The sequence below is a fragment of the Procambarus clarkii genome, chromosome 42 (assembly GCF_040958095.1).
Source record: "Procambarus clarkii isolate CNS0578487 chromosome 42, FALCON_Pclarkii_2.0, whole genome shotgun sequence".
Classification (NCBI taxonomy): Eukaryota; Metazoa; Arthropoda; class Malacostraca; order Decapoda; family Cambaridae; genus Procambarus; species Procambarus clarkii.
The window spans coordinates 12,987,552-13,013,308 of record NC_091191.1 but is presented as its reverse complement, the minus strand read 5'-3'; the positions used below and the strand labels follow the sequence as shown (position 1 = coordinate 13,013,308).

Below are 25,757 nucleotides of genomic sequence, written 5' to 3'. Positions count from 1 at the left end.
TGTAGTGGGTTAAAGCATACTAGTTATGGCAGCTACTGGAAGGTAGTTGTGCTTTCTGGGTTCAAGTCCCACTGGTGGGTGTTGTCCAAAGATTGTTAATCTTCACTTGTGGTTTATGCAAGTATAGGCTTATAAGCTGGACACGAGTTCTCTCACATTGACAGTGGCTTGACTAAAAATGCAGACTAACCCCACACTCATCTGGTGCCCTCGGGAAGTGGAGGTATTTGAGATGTATATATATCTCGAAGTCTCTACTTCTTTTGTAGGGTCTGATGGTGTAGTGGGTTAAAGCATACTAGTTATGGCAGCTACTGGAAGGTAGTTGTGCTTTCTGGGTTCGAGTCCCACTGGTGGGTGTTGTCCAAAGATTGTTAATCTTCACTTGTGTTTTATGCAAGTATAGGCTTATAAACTGGACACGAGTTCTCTCACATTGACAGTGGCGTGACGAAAAATGCAGACTAACCCCACCTCTCATCTGGTGCCTTCGGGAAGTGGAGATATTTGAGATGTATATATATCTCGAAGTCTCTACTTCTTTTGTAGGGTCTGATGGTGTAGTGGGTTAAAGCATACTAGTTATGGAAGCTACTGGAAGGTAGTTGTGCTTTCTGGGTTCGAGTCCCACTGGTGGGTGTTGTCCAAAGATTGTTAATCTTCACTTGTGGTTTATGCAAGTATAGGCATATAGGCATGTATATATATATATATATATATATATATATATATATATATATATATATATATATATATATATATATATATATATGTCGTACCTAGTAGCCAGAACGCACTTGTCAGCTTACTATGCAAGGCCTGATTTGCCTAATAAGGCAAGTTTTCATGAATTAATATATTTCCTCTAATTTTTTTCTTATGAAATGATAAAGCTACCCTTTTCATTATGTATGAGGTCAATTTTTTTTTATTGGAGTTAAAATTAATGTATATATATGACCGAACCTAACCAACCCTCCCTAACCTAACCTAGCCTATTTTTATAGGTTAGGTTAGGTTAGGTAGCAGAAAAAGTTAGGTTAGGTTAGGTTAGGTAGTCGAAAAACAATTAATTCATGAAAACTTGGCTTATTAGGCAAATCGGGCCTTGCCTAGTAGGCTGGGAAGTGCGTTCTGGCTACTAGGTACGACATATATATATATATATATATATATATATATATATATATATATATATATATATATATATATATACATATATATATATATATATATATATATATATATATATATATATATATATATATATATATATATATATATATATATATATATATATATATATATACATATATATATATATATATATATATATATATATATATATATATATATATATATATATATATATATATATATATATATATATATATATAACCCACCAGGGGAATCGAACACTGGCCAACAAGGTGGCAGTTGCACGCTGTATCCACTACACCTTCAAAGCCATAAAGAGAGGTTGGAATTCTAGGGTATTTAACCAACCAGAACTCCAATCCTCTCCCAGGCAATGAGATAGTGTGGGACCCCCGGTGCTCTTTCATCGAGCCCTGTTATATGGGAAAACTCAGTGCCAAATGCTTAATGCACAGACTACCCTGTTCCAGTAGCTGAAGTTTATAACTTTTTAGACACTAAACCCACCAGGGGATTCGAACATTGGCCAACAAGGTGGCAGTTGCACGCTGTATCCACTACACCATACTTCAAAGCCATAAAGAGAGGTAGGAATTCAGGGGTATTTAACCAACCAGAACTCCAATCCTCTCCCGGGCAATGAGATAGTGAGGGACCCCTGGTGCTCTTTCATCGAGCCCTGTTATATGGGAAAACTCAGTGCCAAATGCTTAATGCACAGACTACCCTCTTCCAGTAGCTGAAGTTTATAACTTTTTAGACACTCAACCCACCAGGGGAATCGAACACTGGCCAACAAGGTGGCAGTTGCACACTTTATCCACTACACCATACTTCAAAGCCATAAAGAGAGGTAGGAATTCTGGGGTATTTAACCAACCAGAACTCCAATCCTCTCCCAGGCAATGAGATAGTGTGGGACCCCCGGTGCTCTTTCATCGAGCCCTGTTATATGCGAAAACTCAGTGCCAAATGCTTAATGCACAGACTATCCTGTTCCAGTAGCTGAAGTTTATAACTTTTTAGACACTCAACCCACCAGGGGACTCAAAAACTGGCCAACAAGGTGGCAGTTGCACACTGTATCCACTACACCATACTTCAAAGCTATAAAAAGAGGTAGGAATTCTGGGGTATTTAACCAACCAGAACTCCAATCCTCTCCCAGGCAATGAGATAGTGTGGGGCCCCCAGTGCTCTTTCATCGAGCCCTGTTAAATAGGAAAACTCAGTGCCAAATGCTTAATGCACAGACTACCCTGCTCCAGTAGCTGAAGTTTATAACTTTTTAGACACTCAACCCACCAGGGAACTCGAACACTGGCCAAAAAGGTGGCAGTTGCACACTGTATCCACTACACCATACTTCAAAGCCATAAAGAGAGGTAGGAATTCTGGGGTATTTAACCAACCAGAACTCCAATCCTCTCCCAGGCAATGAGATAGTGTGGGGCCCCTGGTGTTCTTTCATCGAGCCCTGTTATATGGGAAAACTCAGTGCCAAATGCTTAATGCACAGATTACCCTGCTCCAGTAGCTGAAGTTTATAACTTTTTAGACACTCAACCCACCAGGGGACTCGAACACTGGCCAACAAGGTGGCAGTTGAACACTGTATCCACTACACCATACTTCAAAGCCATAAAGAGAGGTAGGAATTCAGGGGTATTTAACCAAGCAGAAATCCAATCCTCTCCCGGGCAATGAGATAGTGAGGGACCCCCAGTGCTCTTTCATCGAGCCCTGTTAAATAGGAAAACTCAGTGCCAAATGCTTAATGCACAGACTACCCTGTTCCAGTAGCTGAAGTTTATAACTTTTTAGACACTCAACCCACCAGGGGACTCAAAAACTGGCCAACAAGGTGGCAGTTGCACACTGTATCCACTACACCATACTTCAAAGCTATAAAAAGAGGTAGGAATTCTGGGGTATTTAACCAACCAGAACTCCAATCCTCTCCCAGGCAATGAGATAGTGTGGGGCCCCCAGTGCTCTTTCATCGAGCCCTGTTAAATAGGAAAACTCAGTGCCAAATGCTTAATGCACAGACTACCCTGTTCCAGTAGCTGAAGTTTATAACTTTTTAGACACTCAACCCACCAGGGGACTCGAACACTGGCCAACAAGGTTTCAGTTGAACACTGTATCCACTACACCATACTTCAAAGCCATAAAGAGAGGTAGGAATTCAGGGGTATTTAACCAACCAGAACTCCAATCCTCTCCCGGGCAATGAGATAGTGGGGGACCCCCAGTGCTCTTTCATCGAGCCCTGTTAAATAGGAAAACTCAGTGCCAAATGCTTAATGCACAGACTACCCTGCTCCAGTAGCTGAAGTTTATAACTTTTTAGACACTCAACCCACCAGGGAACTCGAACACTGGCCAACAAGGTGGCAGTTGCACACTGTATCCACTACACCATACTTCAAAGCCATAAAGAGAGGTAGGAATTCTGGGGTATTTAACCAACCAGAACTCCAATCCTCTCCCAGGCAATGAGATAGTGTGGGGCCCCCGGTGTTCTTTCATCGAGCCCTGTTATATGGGAAAACTCAGTGCCAAATGCTTAATGCACAGATTACCCTGCTCCAGTAGCTGAAGTTTATAACTTTTTAGACACTCAACCCACCAGGGGACTCGAACACTGGCCAACAAGGTGGCAGTTGAACACTGTATCCACTACACCATACTTCAAAGCCATAAAGAGAGGTAGGAATTCAGGGGTATTTAACCAAGCAGAAATCCAATCCTCTCCCGGGCAATGAGATAGTGAGTGACCCCCAGTGCTCTTTCATCGAGCCCTGTTAAATAGGAAAACTCAGTGCCAAATGCTTAATGCACAGACTACCCTGCTCCAGTAGCTGAAGTTTATAACTTTTTAGACACTCAACCCACCAGGGGACTCAAAAACTGGCCAACAAGGTGGCAGTTGCACACTGTATCCACTACACCATACTTCAAAGCTATAAAAAGAGGTAGGAATTCTGGGGTATTTAACCAACCAGAACTCCAATCCTCTCCCAGGCAATGAGATAGTGTGGGGCCCCCAGTGCTCTTTCATCGAGCCCTGTTAAATAGGAAAACTCAGTGCCAAATGCTTAATGCACAGACTACCCTGTTCCAGTAGCTGAAGTTTATAACTTTTTAGACACTCAACCCACCAGGGGACTCGAACACTGGCCAACAAGGTTTCAGTTGAACACTGTATCCACTACACCATACTTCAAAGCCATAAAGAGAGGTAGGAATTCAGGGGTATTTAACCAACCAGAACTCCAATCCTCTCCCGGGCAATGAGATAGTGGGGGACCCCCAGTGCTCTTTCATCGAGCCCTGTTAAATAGGAAAACTCAGTGCCAAATGCTTAATGCACAGACTACCCTGCTCCAGTAGCTGAAGTTTATAACTTTTTAGACACTCAACCCACCAGGGAACTCGAACACTGGCCAACAAGGTGGCAGTTGCACACTGTATCCACTACACCATACTTCAAAGCCATAAAGAGAGGTAGGAATTCTGGGGTATTTAACCAACCAGAACTCCAATCCTCTCCCAGGCAATGAGATAGTGAGGGACCCCCAGTGCTCTTTCATCGAGCCCTGTTAAATAGGAAAACTCAGTGCCAAATGCTTAATGCACAGACTACCCTGTTCCAGTAGCTGAAGTTTATAACTTTTTAGACACTCAACCCACCAGGGGACTCGAACACTGGCCAACAAGGTGGCAGTTGCATGCTGTATCCACTACACCATACTTCAAAGCCATAAAGAGAGGTAGGAATTCTGGGGTATTTAACCAACCAGAACTCCAATCCTCTCCCAGGCAATGAGATAGTGTGGGGCCCCCGGTGTTCTTTCATCGAGCCCTGTTATATGATAAAACTCAGTGCCAAATGCTTAATGCACAGATTACCCTGCTCCAGTAGCTGAAGTTTATAACTTTTTAGACACTCAACCCACCAGGGGACTCGAACACTGGCCAACAAGGTGGCAGTTGAACACTGTATCCACTACACCATACTTCAAAGCCATAAAGAGAGGTAGGAATTCTGGGGTATTTAACCAACCAGAACTCCAATCCTCTCCCGGGCAATGAGATAGTGGGGGACCCCCAGTGCTCTTTCATCGAGCCCTGTTAAATAGGAAAACTCAGTGCCAAATGCTTAATGCACAGACTACCCTGCTCCAGTAGCTGAAGTTTATAACTTTTTAGACACTCAACCCACCAGGGAACTCGAACACTGGCCAACAAGGTGGCAGTTGCACACTGTATCCACTACACCATACTTCAAAGCCATAAAGAGAGGTAGGAATTCTGGGGTATTTAACCAACCAGAACTCCAATCCTCTCCCAGGCAATGAGATAGTGTGGGGCCCCCGGTGTTCTTTCATCGAGCCCTGTTATATGGGAAAACTCAGTGCCAAATGCTTAATGCACAGATTACCCTGCTCCAGTAGCTGAAGTTTATAACTTTTTAGACACTCAACCCACCAGGGGACTCGAACACTGGCCAACAAGGTGGCAGTTGAACACTGTATCCACTACACCATACTTCAAAGCCATAAAGAGAGGTAGGAATTCAGGGGTATTTAACCAAGCAGAAATCCAATCCTCTCCCGGGCAATGAGATAGTGAGTGACCCCCAGTGCTCTTTCATCGAGCCCTGTTAAATAGGAAAACTCAGTGCCAAATGCTTAATGCACAGACTACCCTGCTCCAGTAGCTGAAGTTTATAACTTTTTAGACACTCAACCCACCAGGGGACTCAAAAACTGGCCAACAAGGTGGCAGTTGCACACTGTATCCACTACACCATACTTCAAAGCTATAAAAAGAGGTAGGAATTCTGGGGTATTTAACCAACCAGAACTCCAATCCTCTCCCAGGCAATGAGATAGTGTGGGGCCCCCAGTGCTCTTTCATCGAGCCCTGTTAAATAGGAAAACTCAGTGCCAAATGCTTAATGCACAGACTACCCTGTTCCAGTAGCTGAAGTTTATAACTTTTTAGACACTCAACCCACCAGGGGACTCGAACACTGGCCAACAAGGTTTCAGTTGAACACTGTATCCACTACACCATACTTCAAAGCCATAAAGAGAGGTAGGAATTCAGGGGTATTTAACCAACCAGAACTCCAATCCTCTCCCGGGCAATGAGATAGTGGGGGACCCCCAGTGCTCTTTCATCGAGCCCTGTTAAATAGGAAAACTCAGTGCCAAATGCTTAATGCACAGACTACCCTGCTCCAGTAGCTGAAGTTTATAACTTTTTAGACACTCAACCCACCAGGGAACTCGAACACTGGCCAACAAGGTGGCAGTTGCACACTGTATCCACTACACCATACTTCAAAGCCATAAAGAGAGGTAGGAATTCTGGGGTATTTAACCAACCAGAACTCCAATCCTCTCCCAGGCAATGAGATAGTGTGGGGCCCCTGGTGTTCTTTCATCGAGCCCTGTTATATGGGAAAACTCAGTGCCAAATGCTTAATGCACAGATTACCCTGCTCCAGTAGCTGAAGTTTATAACTTTTTAGACACTCAACCCACCAGGGGACTCGAACACTGGCCAACAAGGTGGCAGTTGAACACTGTATCCACTACACCATACTTCAAAGCCATAAAGAGAGGTAGGAATTCAGGGGTATTTAACCAAGCAGAAGTCCAATCCTCTCCCGGGCAATGAGATAGTGAGGGACCCCCAGTGCTCTTTCATCGAGCCCTGTTAAATAGGAAAACTCAGTGCCAAATGCTTAATGCACAGACTACCCTGTTCCAGTAGCTGAAGTTTATAACTTTTTAGACACTCAACCCACCAGGGGACTCGAACACTGGCCAACAAGGTGGCAGTTGCATGCTGTATCCACTACACCATACTTCAAAGCCATAAAGAGAGGTAGGAATTCTGGGGTATTTAACCAACCAGAACTCCAATCCTCTCCCAGGCAATGAGATAGTGTGGGGCCCCCGGTGTTCTTTCATCGAGCCCTGTTATATGGGAAAACTCAGTGCCAAATGCTTAATGCACAGATTACCCTGCTCCAGTAGCTGAAGTTTATAACTTTTTAGACACTCAACCCACCAGGGGACTCGAACACTGGCCAACAAGGTGGCAGTTGAACACTGTATCCACTACACCATACTTCAAAGCCATAAAGAGAGGTAGGAATTCTGGGGTATTTAACCAACCAGAACTCCAATCCTCTCCCGGGCAATGAGATAGTGGGGGACCCCCAGTGCTCTTTCATCGAGCCCTGTTAAATAGGAAAACTCAGTGCCAAATGCTTAATGCACAGACTACCCTGCTCCAGTAGCTGAAGTTTATAACTTTTTAGACACTCAACCCACCAGGGAACTCGAACACTGGCCAACAAGTGGCAGTTGCACACTGTATCCACTACACCGTACTTCAAAGCCATAAAGAGAGGTAGGAATTCTGGGGTATTTAACCAACCAGAACTCCAATCCTCTCCCAGGCAATGAGATAGTGTGGGGCCCCCGGTGTTCTTTCATCGAGCCCTGTTATATGGGAAAACTCAGTGCCAAATGCTTAATGCACAGATTACCCTGCTCCAGTAGCTGAAGTTTATAACTTTTTAGACACTCAACCCACCAGGGGACTCGAACACTGGCCAACAAGGTGGCAGTTGAACACTGTATCCACTACACCATACTTCAAAGCCATAAAGAGAGGTAGGAATTCAGGGGTATTTAACCAAGCAGAAATCCAATCCTCTCCCGGGCAATGAGATAGTGAGGGACCCCCAGTGCTCTTTCATCGAGCCCTGTTAAATAGGAAAACTCAGTGCCAAATGCTTAATGCACAGACTACCCTGTTCCAGTAGCTGAAGTTTATAACTTTTTAGACACTCAACCCACCAGGGGACTCGAACACTGGCCAACAAGGTGGCAGTTGCATGCTGTATCCACTACACCATACTTCAAAGCCATAAAGAGAGGTAGGAATTCTGGGGTATTTAACCAACCAGAACTCCAATCCTCTCCCAGGCAATGAGATAGTGTGGGACTCCCGGTGCTCTTTCATCGAGCCCTGTTATATGGGAAAACTCAGTGCCAAATGCTTAATGCCTAGGGTCTCAGATCCTATTGGTACGAAGTTGTACCGATGATCTAACTGCCTGTACTTGGCTGACTTGTCTCTTTCTCTGTATGTCGCCGCGGCTCCTGCTGTTCTGGTAGAGAGGTTGATGTATGTGGGTACCAGGGTGGATACACAAGTATAGTCCCATGCCAATTGTCTGCCACCCTTCCACGGTCGCAGTGTGATTCCGTCTGGTCGACCGGCAAAGCTAACAGAGTCACGGTTCAGTAGGTTGCGGGGCTCTGTCACCGCTGGACACTGAGCAGAGGCAAGGCTTCTTTTAATGATGTCATTGATTTCGTCGTGTCTAGTGTGCCAACCACCAGATTTTCCACAGTGCAGGCCATGCAATCCATATTCGTCAGCATCTGCCTCGCCGCAAATACACCTATGAACAGTGTGGATAGAGGCAGAAAGACGGAGAGCGAATGCAATACGGAGCTCCTGCGGATCAAGACGTGTGCCTGTCGCAGACATAGGGACTGCCAAAAGGAAGTCCCCTGCATGGGGAGCCTGCACAGCTGTAAGGCGTGCACGATCACTGGGGGTTGTTGCTACCTCCAGCAAAGTTGTGGCTTCTTTGTCTACAATGGGACTGTCCCAGCTGGATTGTTTCTTGGCTTTCGGCATGGCTGGTCTGAGTGCTGGGTCTGCCATGGCACCCCATTTCGTGTCGCATTCCGTGTAGTGGGGGTCCTCTATCCCCGCTACATCACTCAGGGTGTCAGGTAGAATTTCCTTAACCAGGTCATCTGATGCTGAGGAGGAAGACAGAAAGGCTGGGACAGCAATTTGGGTAGCAGTGCGGACACCCAAGCAACCGAGCCTAACAGGAAGAGTGGCTTGTTTCCACTGGCATTCGTTGAGGGAGAGGTTAACAACTTTTTCCAGCATGGTCTTCAGTAAGAGGTCATACTCTTCAAGCTTTCGGCTGTCGTAAGATGGGGCGCACCTCAGAAAGTAGGTTAGCCTCGGAATGGATAGGCATTTGGTGAGGAGATAAAAAGCATCGTGGGCATCGATGTCACCAATTCTGTCTTCCATCCTCCTAAGGTCTGCGATTTTCTTGTCAAGGATCTACTCAAAGGCGTTAGACCCGAGGGGGGCTCCAAGGAGGGTGCTGTTCTCGGCCCTAATGACATGGGCTCCAGGCAAGGCAGACCTTATTCTAGCTACGATGTCTGGGTTGGAAGAGACTACTTCACACTTGGAAGGGTTCAGGACAAGACCCAGGCTTACTTCTTGCTCCCTTATTTTCCTGATATCTGCCAAGAGATGGTCTACGGTGCCAGCTATAGTGCCATCATCCAAAAACCAGATGTTGAACTCGCTTGACAAGCTTTCGGTGATTTCTTTTAAGACTAAGCAGAAAAGAAGGGGAGCAAGAGGATCACCTTGCTGAACACCTTCACATGATCTGATTTCATGTTCATCAAAGAGCAGTTTTGACTCACCACTGTAGCACGATAGTATGAACGGGTAGAGGGGCCGGAAATGGCGATGTTTGGCATAAAGTACTGCATCTCTTCTGATCATGTTAAAGGCATTCTTAAAGTCCAGTTTGAGCAGGGCCTTTTCATCAGAAATATTGGTGATGTAAGCTCGTGCTGCATGGGCAGCCGCTTCACAGACTTGGGGGATTCCAAATCCTAGCTGGATTGGTTTCAGCAATTCAGCCGCTTGCTGGCTGACTACCCTTGTAGTAGCCTTGGCAATCAAGCGTCGGAGAGTGTTGCCAACAGCGATTGGCTTGATTTCTTCGTCCTTCTTTTTGAGAGCACAGAGGGAGGCACCAAAAAAGAGAGGCCTGATAACCTCAGGTATCTCACCAGCCAGACACATGTTGATGAACCTTGTGAGTTCCATAAGAAGATCTTGTGCAGCATACCCAACCGCAGGATTTAACATTTGCTTGATGTGTTGAGGTTTTAACCCTGTAAAGCCGCCTGCTGACCCGGGTGGAAAAGAAAGGGCTGGTTTGTAGACCTCAGATTCACCAACGATTAATGGGTCTGAAATGGTGTCGGCTGATGGCAGAACGATGTTGCCGCCTTGAGGGGCTCTGGGTGGGTGCTTGCTTTGCAGGGCCCGTGCTGTGGCTGAGTTTCGAGGAGCAATTTTCTCGTCACTGGTGAGGACTCTAATAGCACTTGCGGTATTTCCCTCTTCAATTTTCTTGGTGATCTGTGCTCTGATTTTGTACGCTTCCAGTACGTTGTTGTTACCATTTCTGCGGTGGATGTGTTTTGCTCGGAGAGGCAGGCGAACAAGGTTGTTCCCCCTTGGGTATTCATTTATCGCTCTCAGGACCGAGGAAGCAAGTGATTTGTCCCTCCTTGGAGGGACGGTGAGGCATACATTGCCAAACAGAAGGACATTATGCCACGCTTGAATGTTTTCCGGGGCATCATTGACCCTTTTCAGAAGATTACAGAGTTTGGCTGCTGCATTTGGGCGGGCTGCTTTTGGGATGTGTGGTAATATTCTAGCAGACGTCGCTATGATCGCTTGGGTGAGGTTTTCAGATGAGATTAGGTTAATGGGAGTCTCTTCTCTAACTGTCAATGGCAGCTGGCCATTGCATCCCTTTGGAAGCTGGTGGGAACCACTGCATCTTACCTCGTTGACGGTGTGAAAGCGGATAACACCACCGTTGGAGTTTATTGCTGTGTTTTTGTTGCATACTCGGCAAAAACCTCTTTTAGGAGCAGTTGTTGGCACCTCAAGGCTTGTGGAGTCCTGCCCGACCGCTGGGACCCCTTCCATTTCAACTCGGTTGGGAGAGTTAAACTGTGCATTGTTCTATAGAGGGGGGGCAAACACCCTGGGTCATGGCCAAGCAACTGCCAGCAACTGGGTGTGGAGGCATCAACTGGGTGTGGAGGCATCAACTGGGTGTGGAGGCATCAACTGGGTGTGGAGCCAGCAACTGGGTGTGGAGCCAACAACTGGGTGTGGAGGCATCAACTGGGTGTGGAGGCATCACCTGGGTGTGGGGGCATCAACTGGGTGTGGAGGCATCAACTGGGTGTGAGGGCATCAACTGGGTGTGGAGGCATCAACTGGGTGGGGGGGCATCAACTGGGTGTGGAGGCATCAACTGGGTGTGAGGGCATCAGCTGGGTGTGGAGGCATCACCTGGGTGTGGGGGCATCAACTGGGTGTGGAGGCATCAGCTGGGTGTGGAGGCCGCGGCTAGGTGTGGGGGCCGGTGGGGCGAGGGTCAGCTCAGGTAGTGAGGTGGGGGGGGGATGGGGTCGGTTTGGGGGGGGGAGGCGTGGTATCGAGTGGGCTATACTCATGACACACAATATACATTCATATATATGTACACCAGGGTATGTATGACACTGAGAATATGGGGTTGGCACTTTGTTATATGTATGACACTATAAACTGGGGTTTATACTTTGTGGTGTGTATGGCACTGAGTATCGGAGTTGGCACTTTGAGATGTTTATTTCACTATGGCACTATATATGCATGGTATTCACTTTGTATGTCGGGGCCACAAAGTATACACTAAACAGACAGGAATTGTTCACTATCATTCACTGAGCCCACGAGGGAGGTGGTGGGGTGGTGTGGTGGTGAGGGGAGTTTGAAATACGGCCACTACCAGCCTCCTCCGCCTGACCGGTGAGCGGGTGTTCTTAGTGACGCCGTACTCTAAGGTTCACTTTCCCTCACGCCCCTCCCTCCGCCCCCGCCCTTCCCCATCCCGCCCCGGCCGTTAAGGTGGTGGGCCTCCCTCACTGGCACTGTTGCTGGTATATATATATATATATATATATATATATATATATATATATATATATATATATATATATATATATATATATATATATATATATATATATATATATATATATATATGTCGTACCTAATAGCCAGAACGCACTTCTCAGCCTACTATTCAAGGCCCGATTTGCCTAATAAGCCAAGTTTTCATGAATTAATGTTTTTTCGTCTACCTAACCTACCTAACCTAACCTAACCTAGCTTTTTTTGGCTACCTAACCTAACCTTACCTATAAATATAGGTTAGGTTAGGTTAGGTAGGGTTGGTTAGGATCGGTCATATATCTACGTTAATTTTAACTCCAATAAAAAAAATTGACCTCATACATAGAGAAAAGGGGTTGCTTTATCATTTCATAAGAAAAAAAATATAGTAAATATATTAATTCAGGAAAACTTGGCTTATTAGGCAAATCGGGCCTTGAATAGTAGGCTGAGAAGTGAGTTCTGGCTACTAGGTACGACATATATATATATATATATATATATATATATGTCGTACCTAGTAGCCAGAACGCACTTCTCGGCCTACTATGCAAGGCCCGATTTGCCTAATAAGCCAAGTTTTCATGAATTAATTGTTTTTCGACTACCTAACCTACCTAACCTAACCTAACCTAACTTTTTCGGCTACCTAACCAAACCTAACCTATAAAGATAGGTTGGGTTAGGTAAGGTAGGGTTGGTTAGGTTCGGTCATATATCTACGTTAATTTTAACTCCAATAAAAAAAAATTGACCTCATACATAATGAAATGGGTAGCTTTATCATTTCATAAGAAAAAAATTAGAAAAAATATATTAATTCAGGAAAACTTGGCTTATTAGGCAAATCGGGCCATGCATAGTAGGCCAAAAAGTGAGTTCTGGCTACTAGGTACGACATATATATATATATATATATATATATATATATATATATATATATATATATATATATATATATATATATATATATATATATATATATATATATATATATATATCAAACATATAAGTTTCATCACACCAAAGGCGAGAGTTTGGCTGGTGTTAACACACTATACGACTTACGCACATGTGTGGCGACAACGTTGGAATTGCTGCTGTTTTATCATTTCTCATATAATTGCCTTTCCCCATTATATGCATATTTTTAAACATGTTGCACTCTTGTACAAAGTTCTGAGGATACATGTGCCACTAACTCACCTAGTGCCCATGGATGTGTTGTGGGCAGCTACTGGCAACTCACCTGGTACCTGAGGATGCTGGAATGCACCTGCCACCATTCAGACAGGTGTAGGGGGTGCAGGTGTCGTGGGTAGTAGGTGTGGTGTGTCCACAACCACAGGTGGTGCGCACCTCCATCTTGGGTCCCACTAGCGCCGAGATGTTGGCGTCTATGATGCTGAAGCCGTCAGTATGGGCAGCGCGCACCCAGCACCCGTCCACGCACCCGTCGGCCTCCTGGGTGGCTACGACACGCAGGTCCTCGTAGTCGACCTCGCTCTCGCTCTCGTACGTGTTCTCCAAAGCGACTGTACGAACGACCTCCTGGCATGTCCCGACGCCGACCTCTTGCACACTGACTCCTAAAATGGCGCTCAGCTGTGAAGAAAATATTTCACCCAATGAATAATCAGCCCACGACACGCATGTAGTAACCTGGAAACTTCAGAGGAATTCTATCAACCGCCCCACAGACGTACATGCATAACTTTGAACTGTAAAATGTTGAGAGAGCATATGACGGAAAGTTACTTCTTCTCGTATGTCACACTCAATTACAAACATAAAAGGTAATAAGCCAAGTAATATGCATGCAAATCTAGCTTTATTGGTTCACTTGTCTCACAGCGACAAGAGGAATGAGCTACATTGCACAAACATAAGGTATTTCAAAATATATATATTAATAAAATGAGGATATAAAAAATGAGGCATATTAAATGTTTTGACTTTGATGTTTAGGTTAATGAAGTGTTCAACTTCCGCTTGGAATTATACTTATGGTTTTACTTCTGTTGTCGCGACTGCTGCTGTCACGACTATTGCTAAAGTTATCATAAGTACTGTCACCATTTCTACAACTATTCCAACTATTACCATGACTAATGCTACAATTATCACAACTTCTGTTACTACTATTCCCAGAACTTTCGCTAATATTATCATGACTACTGATATTATTTACTCAGCTACAGCTATTATTTGTTTGTCAACACTTGTTCTTCACATACTACCCAGCAATAGTCATACAATCTCATTCACAGCTACTATTACTACAACTACTGCCACGATTAGTAGTACTATCAGTACTAATAAACGGCCGCACTCACTTCTTGCTAGTGGAAGGTACTACTGCTACCACTACTCCGGTTATTGTTCTCACAACTACAACTACCGGCCTCTAATATTGTTCATTATTTACGAAACAAATGTTGTTACTGCTGTTAATAACGACTTACTGGCTGAGTGAACTCACCTCATTTTTCCTATACATGAGGATGTGGTCGAGATTGTGCACACCCGGAGCTACCAGCCACACCCGTGACGACTCTGTGGCGGGCATGGTGTGGTGCCCGCCCAGGGCCTCCACTGACACTGCCCGCGCGCCCATGCTGGCACTGCCCGCCCGCACGCCCATGGTCCTCCTGCCCGCCCACGCCTCTACCGTCGTCTCCAGCTGGCTGAGTATTGATGCCTCACCCTGTGTTACAAGACGCGGTTATGTGTTGGATGTGCTTATTATCGGTCTTTTTGTGGATCTTGTTCGTAAGTAATTATCAAAGAAGGCACCAAGCCTGGAAGGCTATGTAGCACTATACGAATCTTGTTCGTCTGTCACTCCGGTGTGCATGTCTTCGTCTGTCTATATCTCCTTCTGTTTCTCTTTGTTTAATTGTCTGTTTTCGTCTGTCTTCAGTTTCTGTCTGAACCATACTCTCTTAAACGTACCTCTCTGGCCATGACCAGCTGGTAGGGGTTCGCCGCCAAGGTAAGCGGGGTGGCGTGTGTGACGTCATGGTGGTTTAGGGACTTCACCTCGACTGTGACGTTGGCCCTGACCCCAAATTGACCTTGACTGATGTCGTTGACCTTGAAGCTTAGCTCGTACCTGATGGACATGATACGTGTTCCCTTGAAAACAATAAACAAAGAAGAGACAGTTTCTTTCCTATCTTACCTTTCTTTAACTGATAGTCTAGACCAACAAATGGAGCACAAGTCCAACTCGTCCTCAGGAATAACGTCCAAATACTCATTAATACAGCAGTAAAACTCCCTGTTTGTGAATAAGGATCATTTACATTTGACACACAACTCGTTAGGTTCAAATTCGTCTTGGATACTATTTCCTTTTTACCCGTGGTCGAATCTCACCGCACTAAATGCTCCGTCCATGTACTTAAAAGACAAATAACTGCCAGCCTTCACCTTCCTTCCTTCACCTACCTACCTCCAGGTGGGAAGGAAACCTTCACCTACCTACCTCCAGGTGGGAAGGGAACCGTCACCTACCTACCTCCAGGAAGGAAGGGAACTGTCACCTGCCTACCCCCAGGTGGGAAGGGAACCTTCACCTACCTACCTCCAGGTGGGAAGGGAACCCTCACCTACCTACCTCCAGGTTGGAAGGGAATCTTCATCTTCCTACCTTCAGGTGGGAAGGGAACCTTCACCTACCTACCTCCAGGTGAGAAGGGAACCTTCACCTACCTACCTCCAGGTGGAAGGGAACCTTCACCTACCTACCTCCAGGTGAGAAGGGAACCTTCACCTACCTACCTCCAGGTGGAGGGGAACCTTCACCTACCTACCTCCAGGTGGGAAGGGAACCTTCACCTACCTACCTCCAGGTGGAAGGGAACCTTCACCTACCTACCTCCAGGTGGGAAGGGAACCTTCACCTACCTACCTCCAGGTGGAAGGGAACTTTCACCTACCTACCTCCAGGTGGGAAGGGAACCTTCACCTACCTACCTCCAGGTGGAAGGGAACCTTCACCTACCTACCTCCAGGTGGGAAGGGAACCTTCACCTACCTACCTCCAGGTGGAAGGGAACCTTCACCTACCTACCTCCAGGTGGGAAGGGAACCTTCACCTACCTACCTCCAGGTGGAAGGGAACCTTCACCTACCGGCCGTCAGGAGTGTCGGGAGCCATAGTGAGGTCGCCGGTGTCGGTGTCAAGGAAGAAGCCAGACAGATGGTGTCTCCAAGAGTACGTCTTGGCGGCGGCGTCCCAGTCGTCGGGGTCCTGGACGTACACTCTCCCCAGGGGCACCGGCCTCCCCTGTGGCTGGGGGAGAGAGAGGAAGGTGAGAGTGACACTCTCCCCAGGGGCACCGGCCTCCCCTGAGGCTGGGGGAGAGAGAGGAAGGTGAGAGTGACACTCTCCCCAGGGGCAGAGGCCTCCCCTGAGGCTGGGGGAGAGAGAGGAAGGTGAGAGTGACACTCTTCTCAGGGGCACCGGCCTCCCCTGTGGCTGGGGGAGAGAGAGGAAGGTGAGGGTGACACTCTCCCCAGGGGCACCGGCCTCCCCTGTGGCTGGGGGAGAGAGAGGAAGGTGAGAGTGACACTCTCCCCAGGGGCACCGGCCTCCCCTGTGGCTGGGGGAGAGAGAGGAAGGTGAGAGTGACACTCTCCCCAGGGGCACCGGCCTCCCCTGTGACTGGGGGAGAGAGCGGAAGGTGAGAGTGACACTCTCCCCAGGGGCACCGGCCTCCCCTGTGGCTGGGGGAGAGAGAGGAAGGTGAGAGTGACACTCTCCCCAGGGGCACCGGCCTCCCCTGTGGCTGGGGGAGAGAGAGGAAGGTGAGAGTGACACTCTCCCCAGGGGCACCGGCCTCCCCTGTGGCTGGGGGAGAGAGAGGAAGGCGAGAGTGACACTCTCCCCAGGGGCAGAGGCCTCCCCGGTGAGTGAACGGTGATTCGTGGAACAGTGATGTGGAACGGGTATCACAACAACATATAAGTTGGAAGTGAATATTATAAATATAGAATACTAGAAATATAGAATAGTGGCAAGAGGCGGCATCAGTGGTTATAAATCGGGTAACTGGAAACTGGTGACATCAACCTGGGCCACAAGAGGTCACCTGTACTGACCGGGGGACCAGCCTCGCTACCTACGCTAAGTACCTGCCATAAAGTTTGAACAAAATAACACACATAATATTACAAATATACGATATACATATAATATTATAATATTAAACATATAAGTATATATACATATATATTGTTACAAATATACAATATACATATAATATAAATATATAGATATATACAACAAAACAAGGCAATATGGGAGTAAATAAACAAATTTGTGGCCACTGTAACAACTTCTTAAAGACGAAGGCAACGGGAATTGAATGTTATATCTGTAAGACTAGATTCCATTCAGCTTGTACAGGAGTGAGTAACACTACGGCACTGAGAGCTGGCCACTTGCTCTGGGTGTGTAAAAATGACCTGCCAGCTTGGAATATCCTAAAAAACCTTCTAGATAACATGACGCATGAACGGAAAACATCATTCATTGAAAGCCTACCAGCCATCCAGAAGGAGTGGGAAAGGAACAACAATCCTAATATACCAGGGGCGGAGGCTATAGTCAGGGATGAAACTGAGGCTGAAACTCAGGAAGTTGTAAACGCTGACTCAGTAGGCCAGGATGTAGATGACAGTAAACTAGAAAGTGTACCAGACAGCACTGACAGCTCGATAGGTACAGACACCACGACGGTTCTCGATAGAGCAATTCAGAACAGAAGGACAGACTTATGCAAATTTTATGCAAAGGGCATATGCAGACATAGATATGCTGGTAATAAGAAAGGATTAGAATGCAGTTACCAACATCCCAAAAAATGTTTAAATATGCTTAGGAAAGGTGAGTGTCGATTTGGATCAATATGTAGGTTTTTCCATCCTGACATGTGCCGAACCTCACTGGAGGACAGAAAATGCTATGACCTTAGCTGCCCACACTTTCACGTGAAAGGCACGGAACGCTACATAAAGAGTGGCAAGCAGGATAATGAATTTGGAGGAAACTCTATAAATTTTTTATACCAGACCGGCAGAGAATTCAAAAGGAGCAGCATGGAGAGTGTATGGAACTGGATGCCAGATCCACTTGCACTCCAGAATTACAGATACAATTACCCACCGAAAGGGAACTACAACTACGACAGAAAACTGCCCTACAACAATCAGTACTGGTCAGAACAAACTCATTATGTCCACGATTAATGGACTTGCCGAAAAAGTCTCCCATTCAAACTATCACTAATAGAGTAACCTCATTCATCTTTGCCAACATACAAGGACTGAAAACAAAAACAAACAACAAAGTACAGTTCATAAATGGCCTCCTCACGGAGTCAAATGCAGTATTTGGAGCTTTCACAGAAACCCATGCAGGGGAATTGTTGGACAGTGAGATCTGGATTCCAGGATATAACCTGTACAGGTGTGATAGGAAAATTAGGTCACATGGAGGAGTGGGTCTGTATATTAGGGAAGACCTTGTATGCTCGGAGCTCCTAAACGTTACAAATGAGGTGGTAGAGGTACTGGGATTAAAAATAGAGAAAATAAATTTAGTGATTATACTAATATACAAACCGCCAGATGCAACGGCTGAGGAATTCACAGAACAGATAAGCAAAATAGAGAATAGCCTTGATAATTTGGAGAACCCGATACCTGATATTATCTTCCTAGGTGACTTCCACTTGCCTAGTCTCAGGTGGAAAATAGCAAACAATAATATTATACCAGGAAATCTATCAGGACCTAACCAACCACAGATTAGAGAACTACTTAGATTCTGTGACAAATTTTCACTCAATCAGCAAATATCGGAGCCAACGAGAAATGAAAATATTCTAGATCTGGTCTTTACGAACAATGAAGACATTATCAGAGACATTACGATATCAGATACCACATACTCAGATCACAAACTCATTGAAGTGCAAACGACCATCAATACTCAGAATAGACCTAAAACGTTGATAAAGCGAGAGGGGCTATTCAGTAAATTCAATTTTAATAATAAAAGGATAGACTGGGAGATAATAAACAGGGAACTTACAAACATTCCATGGGGAACTGTTCTAAATAATACAAGTCCTACAGAAGGAATAGAAAAACTGACTTCAGAAGCGTATCAAGTCTGTCTGAAACATGTTCCTTTGAGGAAAGCCAGAAAGAGATCTAACGTAGAAAGAGAACGCAGACGACACTATAAACGCAGGAAAAAAATAACGGAACTGCTTATGCAGACACGAATTTCCCGTCAAAGAAGGAATAATTTAAATAGGGAGATTGAAGAAATCGAGCGGAAATTGAAACACTCATATGAAACTGAAGAAAGGCAGTTAGAACAGAAAGCAATTCAGGAAATAAAGAAAAATCCAAAATATTTCTTCTCATATGCGAAATCAAAAGCAAAAACCACTGCCAGTATTGGACCTATTCGTACAAGTGAAGGTTCATACACGGAGGATGACAAAGAAATTAGTGAAATCCTAAAAAAGCAGTATAAGGACATGTTTAGCACTCCAATAAACAACATGAAGGTGGAAAATCCAGACAATTTCTTTATGCGGGATATTCAAACCCTTGTAAATATAACTGATATAAACACGAGCGCACTAAATTTTGAAAAAGAAATTGAAAACATGCCCATGCACTCGGCCCCAGGTCCAGACTCATGGAATTCAATATTTATAAAGAAATGCAAAGTGCCGGTAGCACAGGCACTCAGTATAGTGTGGAGGAAGAGCTTGGACACGGGGGAGATACCAGATGCACTTAAAGTAGCAGACATAGCCCCTCTACACAAGGGAGGGAGCAAAGCATTGGCAAAAAATTATAGACCAGTTGCACTAACATCGCACATCATAAAAGTATTTGAGAGAGTGATTAGGAGTCAGGTCACCAATTTCATGGAGACCAATGACCTTCACAACCCAGGCCAACATGGATTTCGAGCGGGAAGATCGTGCCTCTCACAGCTACTTGAGCACTACGACAAAGTCACTGAGGCATTAGAAGAGAAACAGAATGCTGATGTGATATACACGGACTTCGCAAAGGCTTTCGATAAATGTGACCATGGCGTGATAGCACACAAAATGAAGTCAATGGGAATAACCGGTAAAGTAGGACGCTGGATACTCAGTTTTCTGTCAAACAGGACTCAGCGAGTAACTGTCAACCATATAAAATCTAGTCCAAGTGCAGTGAAAAAATCTGTACCTCAGGGTACAGTCCTTGCACCGCTGCTTTTCCTTATTCTCATATCAGATATAGACAAAAATACAAGTCACAGCTTCGTATCATCCTTTGCAGATGACACAAAAATCAGTATGAAAATTACCTCGGCTGAGGACATTGAAAAACTTCAAGCTGATATTAATAAAGTTTTCGACTGGGCATCAGAAAATAACATGATGTTTAACAGTGATAAATTCCAGGTACTCAGGTACGGTAAAAATGAGGACCTTAAACATAATACAGAGTACAAAACACAATCAAATGTACCCATAGTAGGAAAACAGCATGTAAAGGATTTGGGAATAATAATGTCTGACGACCTAACGTTTAAGGAGCATAACCAAGCAAATATTGCGACAGCCAGAAAAATGATAGGATGGATTACGAGAACTTTCAAATCCAGGGATCCCATCACAATGGTTGTACTCTTCAAGTCACTTGTGTTGTCCCGTCTGGAGTACTGCTCAGTACTCACTTCCCCCTTCAGAGCAGGAGAGATTGCTGAAATAGAGGGAATACAGAGAACATATACGGCACGCATAGATGCAATAAAGCACCTAAATTATTGGGATCGTCTCAAAGCCCTCCAAATGTACTCACTAGAAAGAAGACGAGAGAGATATCAAATAATATGGAAGATACTGGAGGGCCAAGTACCAAATCTACACAGTAAAATAACAACGTACTGGAGTGAACGACATGGAAGAAAATGTAGAATAGAACCAATGAAGAGCAGAGGTGCCATAGGCACAATCAGAGAACACTGTATAAACATCAGAGGTCCGCGGTTGTTCAACGTCCTCCCAGCAAGCATAAGAAATATTGCCGGAACAACCGTGGACATTTTCAAGAGGAAACTAGATTTATTCCTCCAAGGAGTGCCGGACCAACCGGGCTGTGGTGGGTATGTGTGCCTGCGGGCCGCTCCAAGCAACAGCCTGGTGGACCAAACTCTCACAAGTCGAGCCTGGCCTCGGGCCGGGCTTGGGGAGTAGAAGAACTCCCAGAACCCCATCAACCAGGTATCAACCAGGTATCCCCTGAGGCTGGGGGAGAGAGAGGAAGGTGAGAGTGACACTCTCCCCAGGGGTAGAGGCCTCCCGTGAGGCTGGGGGGGAGAGAGGAAGGTGAGTGTGACACTCTTCTCTGGGGCGCTGGCATTCCTGTGATTTTTTATTTCACTTCGTAGTGAATTCTCACACACACACACATACACATGCACACACAGTCATCGCTCAGGGATCGTAGTCCATGGGCCCGGGTTCAATTCCCGGTAGAGGAAGAAACAGACGGGAAATGTTTCTTTCACCTGAAGCCCCCTGTTCACCTAGCAGTAAATAGGTACATAAGAATAAGACCGCTCGTTCGGGCTACATCGTGGGTATTTGTGTGTGTGTGTGATAGAGGAAAAGTAAGTCTGGAGTAAGAAAGGCGGGGTCCAAGAGCAGACCTATAGCCGATCCTAACGGCACAAACTGTAAATGCTCATAGTAACTACACACACGCATATACACGAACACACGCATTTATTAACAAGAATAAACACAAATGGGAAGAGTATTTCACCTAATTCTGCTCTTCACCTATCTGTATATAGTTACCTTGGAGTTAGTCAGCTGCTGCGGTCTGCATCCTGGGGATGCATATATATAAGTAAGATAACAATTTATGTAGTAGCCGATGAGGAACCATTATGTCGTGAGACGTTACACACGACAACCGACGGTTAGAAGGGCGGGATGCAGAGCCACGAGCTGGATCCTGTAAACACACATAGTAAATAGGAACAGTAAATACACACACACACTCACATACAGCCCTCACTTGGCCCTCAGCCTACCTCTCCTCGAGATTCACTCTCTGACCCCCACGGTCCGGAGCCGGTCGGCCGAGCGGACAGCACACACTGGACTTGTGACCTGTGGTCCCGAGTTCGATCCCGGGCGCCGGAGAGAAACAATGGGCAGAGTTTCTTTCACCCTATGCCCCTGTAACCTAGCAGTAAAATAGGTATCTGGGTGTTAGTCAGCTGTCACGGGCTGCTTCCTGGGGGTGGAGGTCTGGTCGAAGACCGGGCCGCGAGGACAGTAAAGCCCCAAAATCATCTCAAGATAACCTCAAGATAACCCCTCCCCCACCGGCCCATCACCCCTCTACAGCCGTTCAGCGCCCACCCCCGTACTTGCATCAATTCCTCTCTAACCATCAACTTATCATCACAACCAGTACTTAATCTAACTTCTCATTTACATCTCACACCAGTAGAAACACATTAAAAATTATTTTTTGAGAACACAGGTAATATCGTGTTCAATGAATGCCTTAAGAAATAGTTTACAAATACTGTTGGAGTTACAGATAAAACTGAGGAAATAAAAGAGAGTTTGAGAAAAAATTCAGAGTATTATTGCAGTATTGGTAACCAAGATAAATAATATCATCTCAGATGTAATATTTTCAGGAGATTACTAGCCATTACAAAAATAAAGGTTACAAATACAGGGAGGGGATGTAGCACTCCTAGTTACAAAGAAAAGTTTGACAGTGAAGGTTTGAGGAACTATGTTAATGCAACTGTATACACAGTGTTGGAAGAATGCAGAAACGCATTTTGGGTGAAGCTAATAGCTCTTGTACATTTTCAGTGTTACTTCTGAAACAGTGGGCCCTTCAACTGACCATTTTTCGGAGTGTTGACGAGACCCACAGTGTCACCGCCTAATGTTATTCCAGTTAAAGAGCCAATATGAGTTGTACAAAAAAAATAATAATGAGAGTACGTAACCTCCCCATTGTTTCAGTGGCCATTCATTAAAGGCCCAACTGAGTGTAGACAAATTATAATGGCTATCTTGTGGTTATTTTGAAAGGATTTCGGGGATTAGCGTCCCCCGCGGCCCGGTCCTCGACCTGGCCTCCTTTTTGTTACAACCCCCCAGGAAGCAGCCCGTAGCAGCTGTCTAACTCCCAGGTACCTATTTACTGCTAGATATACAGATGCAACAGGGTGAAAGAAACTCTGCCCATTTGTTTCCACTATCGCCTGGGATCGTACCCGGAACCTCAGAACTACGAATCCGAAGCCCTGTCCACTCAGCTGTCAGGCCCCGTCAATGGTTGGAGATTACAGTACACTTATTTCAAGTTGTTGATGTCCGACTGAGATTCAGTCATCCTCTGGACGACCGGTTGGGGGAAGGGGGGAGGGAAATATCAGGGGTAAGGCCTCAAGCCATTACGACTATATAGCACTTGGAAGGGGTCAGGATAAGGATTTGAGCCGGGACGAAGGGAAAGGAATGGTGCCTAACCACTTGGATGGTCGGAGATTGAACGCCGACCTGCATGAAGCGAGACCGTTGCTCTACCGTCCAGCCCAAGTGGTTGGGATCGGGAGGAGGGAGATGACGGTGAGTTTGAGGTCCAATAAGTTGGTACTGAAGTTCCTTCAGTACCAACCCAGTGACTGATAGAAGGAAAGTGACAACAGAGACTTACCTGACGGTGTGGGCAGTGTCTGCAGGGTGACACTGACCTGCAGGGGTATGGGTAATGAACCGCCTGTAGGATGACATTTCTCTGCAGGGTGTGGACAGTGACTGTAGCCTGGAGGGTGGCACTGACCTGGAGGGTGTAGAAAGTAACTGTAGCCTGGAGGGTGGCACTGACCAGCAGGGCGGCACTGATCTGAAGGGTGTGGACAGTAACTATAGCCTGGAGCCTCGTAGGGGCCTCGTAGCCTGGTGGATAGCGCGCAGGACTCGTAATTCTGTGGCCCGGGTTCGATTCCCGCACGAGGCAGAAACAAATGGGCAAAGTTTCTTTCACCCTGAATGCCCCTGTTACCTAGCAGTAAATAGGTACCTGGGAGTTAGTCAGCTGTCACGGGCTGCTTCTTGGGGGTGGAGGCCTGGTCGAGGACCGGGCCGCGGGGACACTAAAAGCCCCGAAATCATCTCAAGATAACCTCAAGATAAGAAGGGAACTAGACTTGGAGGGTGGCTCTGACCTGGAGGGAGTAGACTGTGACTATAGCCTGAAAAAGTAGCACTGACCTGGCGGGTGGCACTAACCTGGAGGGTGTGAACAGTGACTGACCTGTAGGGTGGCAGTGACTTGGAGGGTGGCACTAACCTGGAGGGTGTGAACAGTGACTGACCTGTAGGGTGGCAGTGACCTGGAGGGTGACACTAACCTGGAGGGTGTGAACAGTGACTGACCTGTAGGGTGGCAGTGACTTGGAGGGTGGCACCAACCTGGAGGGTGTGAACAGTGACTGACCTGTAGGGTGGCAGTGACCTGGAGGGTGACACTAACCTGGAGGGTGTGAACAGTGACTGACCTGTAGGGTGGCAGTGACCTGGAGGGTGACACTAACCTGGAGGGTGTGAACAGTGACTGACCTGTAGGGTGGCAGTGACCTGGAGGGTGACACTGACCTGCAGGGTGTGGACAGTGACTGACCTGTAGGGAGGCAGTGACTTGGAGGGTGGCACTGACCTGGAGGGTGTGGACAGTGACAGTCTTGGCGGCGGGGGTCATGGGGTTATCGTTGAGGTCGCCCACATGGACGGTGAGGGTGGCGGTGGCGGAGAGGGGCGGCCAGCCGGCGTCCGCCACCACTAGCGGCACCAGCAGGGAGCGCCGCTCCTCCCTGTCTAACCCCGCCCGCGCCCACACCACGCCCACGCCACGCCCCTCGTCCCCTCCTGCAGGAGAATTCAGTGGTTAATATACCACCGGCTAGTACGGCCACGCCATTCGTATTCCTTTGAAGAAGAACATAAAGGAGCATACTGTATCAACAACAACAATAATTCAATGGCCATATCCAGGCTCAGACACACACACACACACGCCCGGATTACGCCCTCAATATGCCAACAAACTGTTTCAGACGACAAACCCATAATCACTAAAGTCCAGAGTAAGTCCTTCAGATTTGCGTATCGGGCCGAGCAGCGTTGATGGTGTGGAGAGCACCGCTGCCTTCACTGCTACTGCCGCCAGCCCCATACATATCACCTCCACCACCACCAGCAACCCGACAACCATTACCACCAGCACCCCTAACAACTATTACTATTACCACCACCACCACCTGCAGCCCTGTAACCTGCACCACTGCAGGACCACCACCATCTCTACCTCCATCACAACTACCACTAGCAGCTGCAATAGCACCAGAGAGAGAGAGAGAGAGTATTACATAAATGATGCCCAGAAAGGTCAGCAGAGGTTTTGATTAATCCTGCACTCATGCTCTCGGGAGTGAACGTTCTATGTGTGCCACGAAAGCTTGGCTGAAAACAACAGTAAATCTCTCCTCGAAATTCTCTCTCTGCCCCTGAATATCATCAACAATATTACCATTGGGAACACTGTCTCTGGTCAGTGAATTGGCTAAT

The 25,757-nt window shown here is 46.3% G+C and overlaps 2 protein-coding genes across 2 annotated transcripts in view; both read right to left on the bottom strand.

Annotated features, from left to right (window-relative positions):
- LOC123750614 (putative neural-cadherin 2) overlaps positions 1-13,194 on the bottom strand; it is an 80,289-nt gene extending 67,095 nt beyond the window's left edge. The window contains exons 1-2 of the mRNA XM_069339581.1: positions 13,126-13,194; positions 9,790-10,038 (exon numbers count right to left, since the gene is read on the bottom strand). Coding sequence (XP_069195682.1) covers positions 9,790-10,038; positions 13,126-13,194 — 318 coding nt within the window. The remainder of the gene's footprint in view (positions 1-9,789; positions 10,039-13,125) is intronic.
- A 108-nt stretch (positions 13,195-13,302) lies between these two features.
- On the bottom strand, positions 13,303-25,365 carry LOC138373382 (putative neural-cadherin 2). Its single transcript, XM_069339580.1, has 6 exons — positions 25,266-25,365; positions 24,850-25,058; positions 16,197-16,357; positions 15,013-15,172; positions 14,540-14,764; positions 13,303-13,662 (listed from the first exon to the last, which is right to left on the bottom strand). The coding sequence occupies exons 1-6, from the start codon at positions 25,363-25,365 to the stop codon at positions 13,303-13,305; spliced, it is 1,215 nt and encodes a 404-aa protein (XP_069195681.1).
- Between the last annotated feature and the right edge of the window lie 392 nt (positions 25,366-25,757).

Excerpts from the sequence above, each read along its gene's own strand:
- LOC138373382 (XM_069339580.1), bottom strand. The coding sequence starts at position 25,365 with ATGGGGCTGGCGGCAGTAGCAGTGAAGGCAGCGGTGCTCTCCACACCA. Across the intron at positions 25,059-25,265 it reads AGGACTTACTCTGGACTTTA|GAGGGGACGAGGGGCGTGGC; the intron begins GTGATTATGGGT and ends ATTCTCCTGCAG. Across the intron at positions 14,765-15,012 it reads AGCTGGTCATGGCCAGAGAG|GGTGAGGCATCAATACTCAG; the intron begins GTACGTTTAAGA and ends CTTGTAACACAG.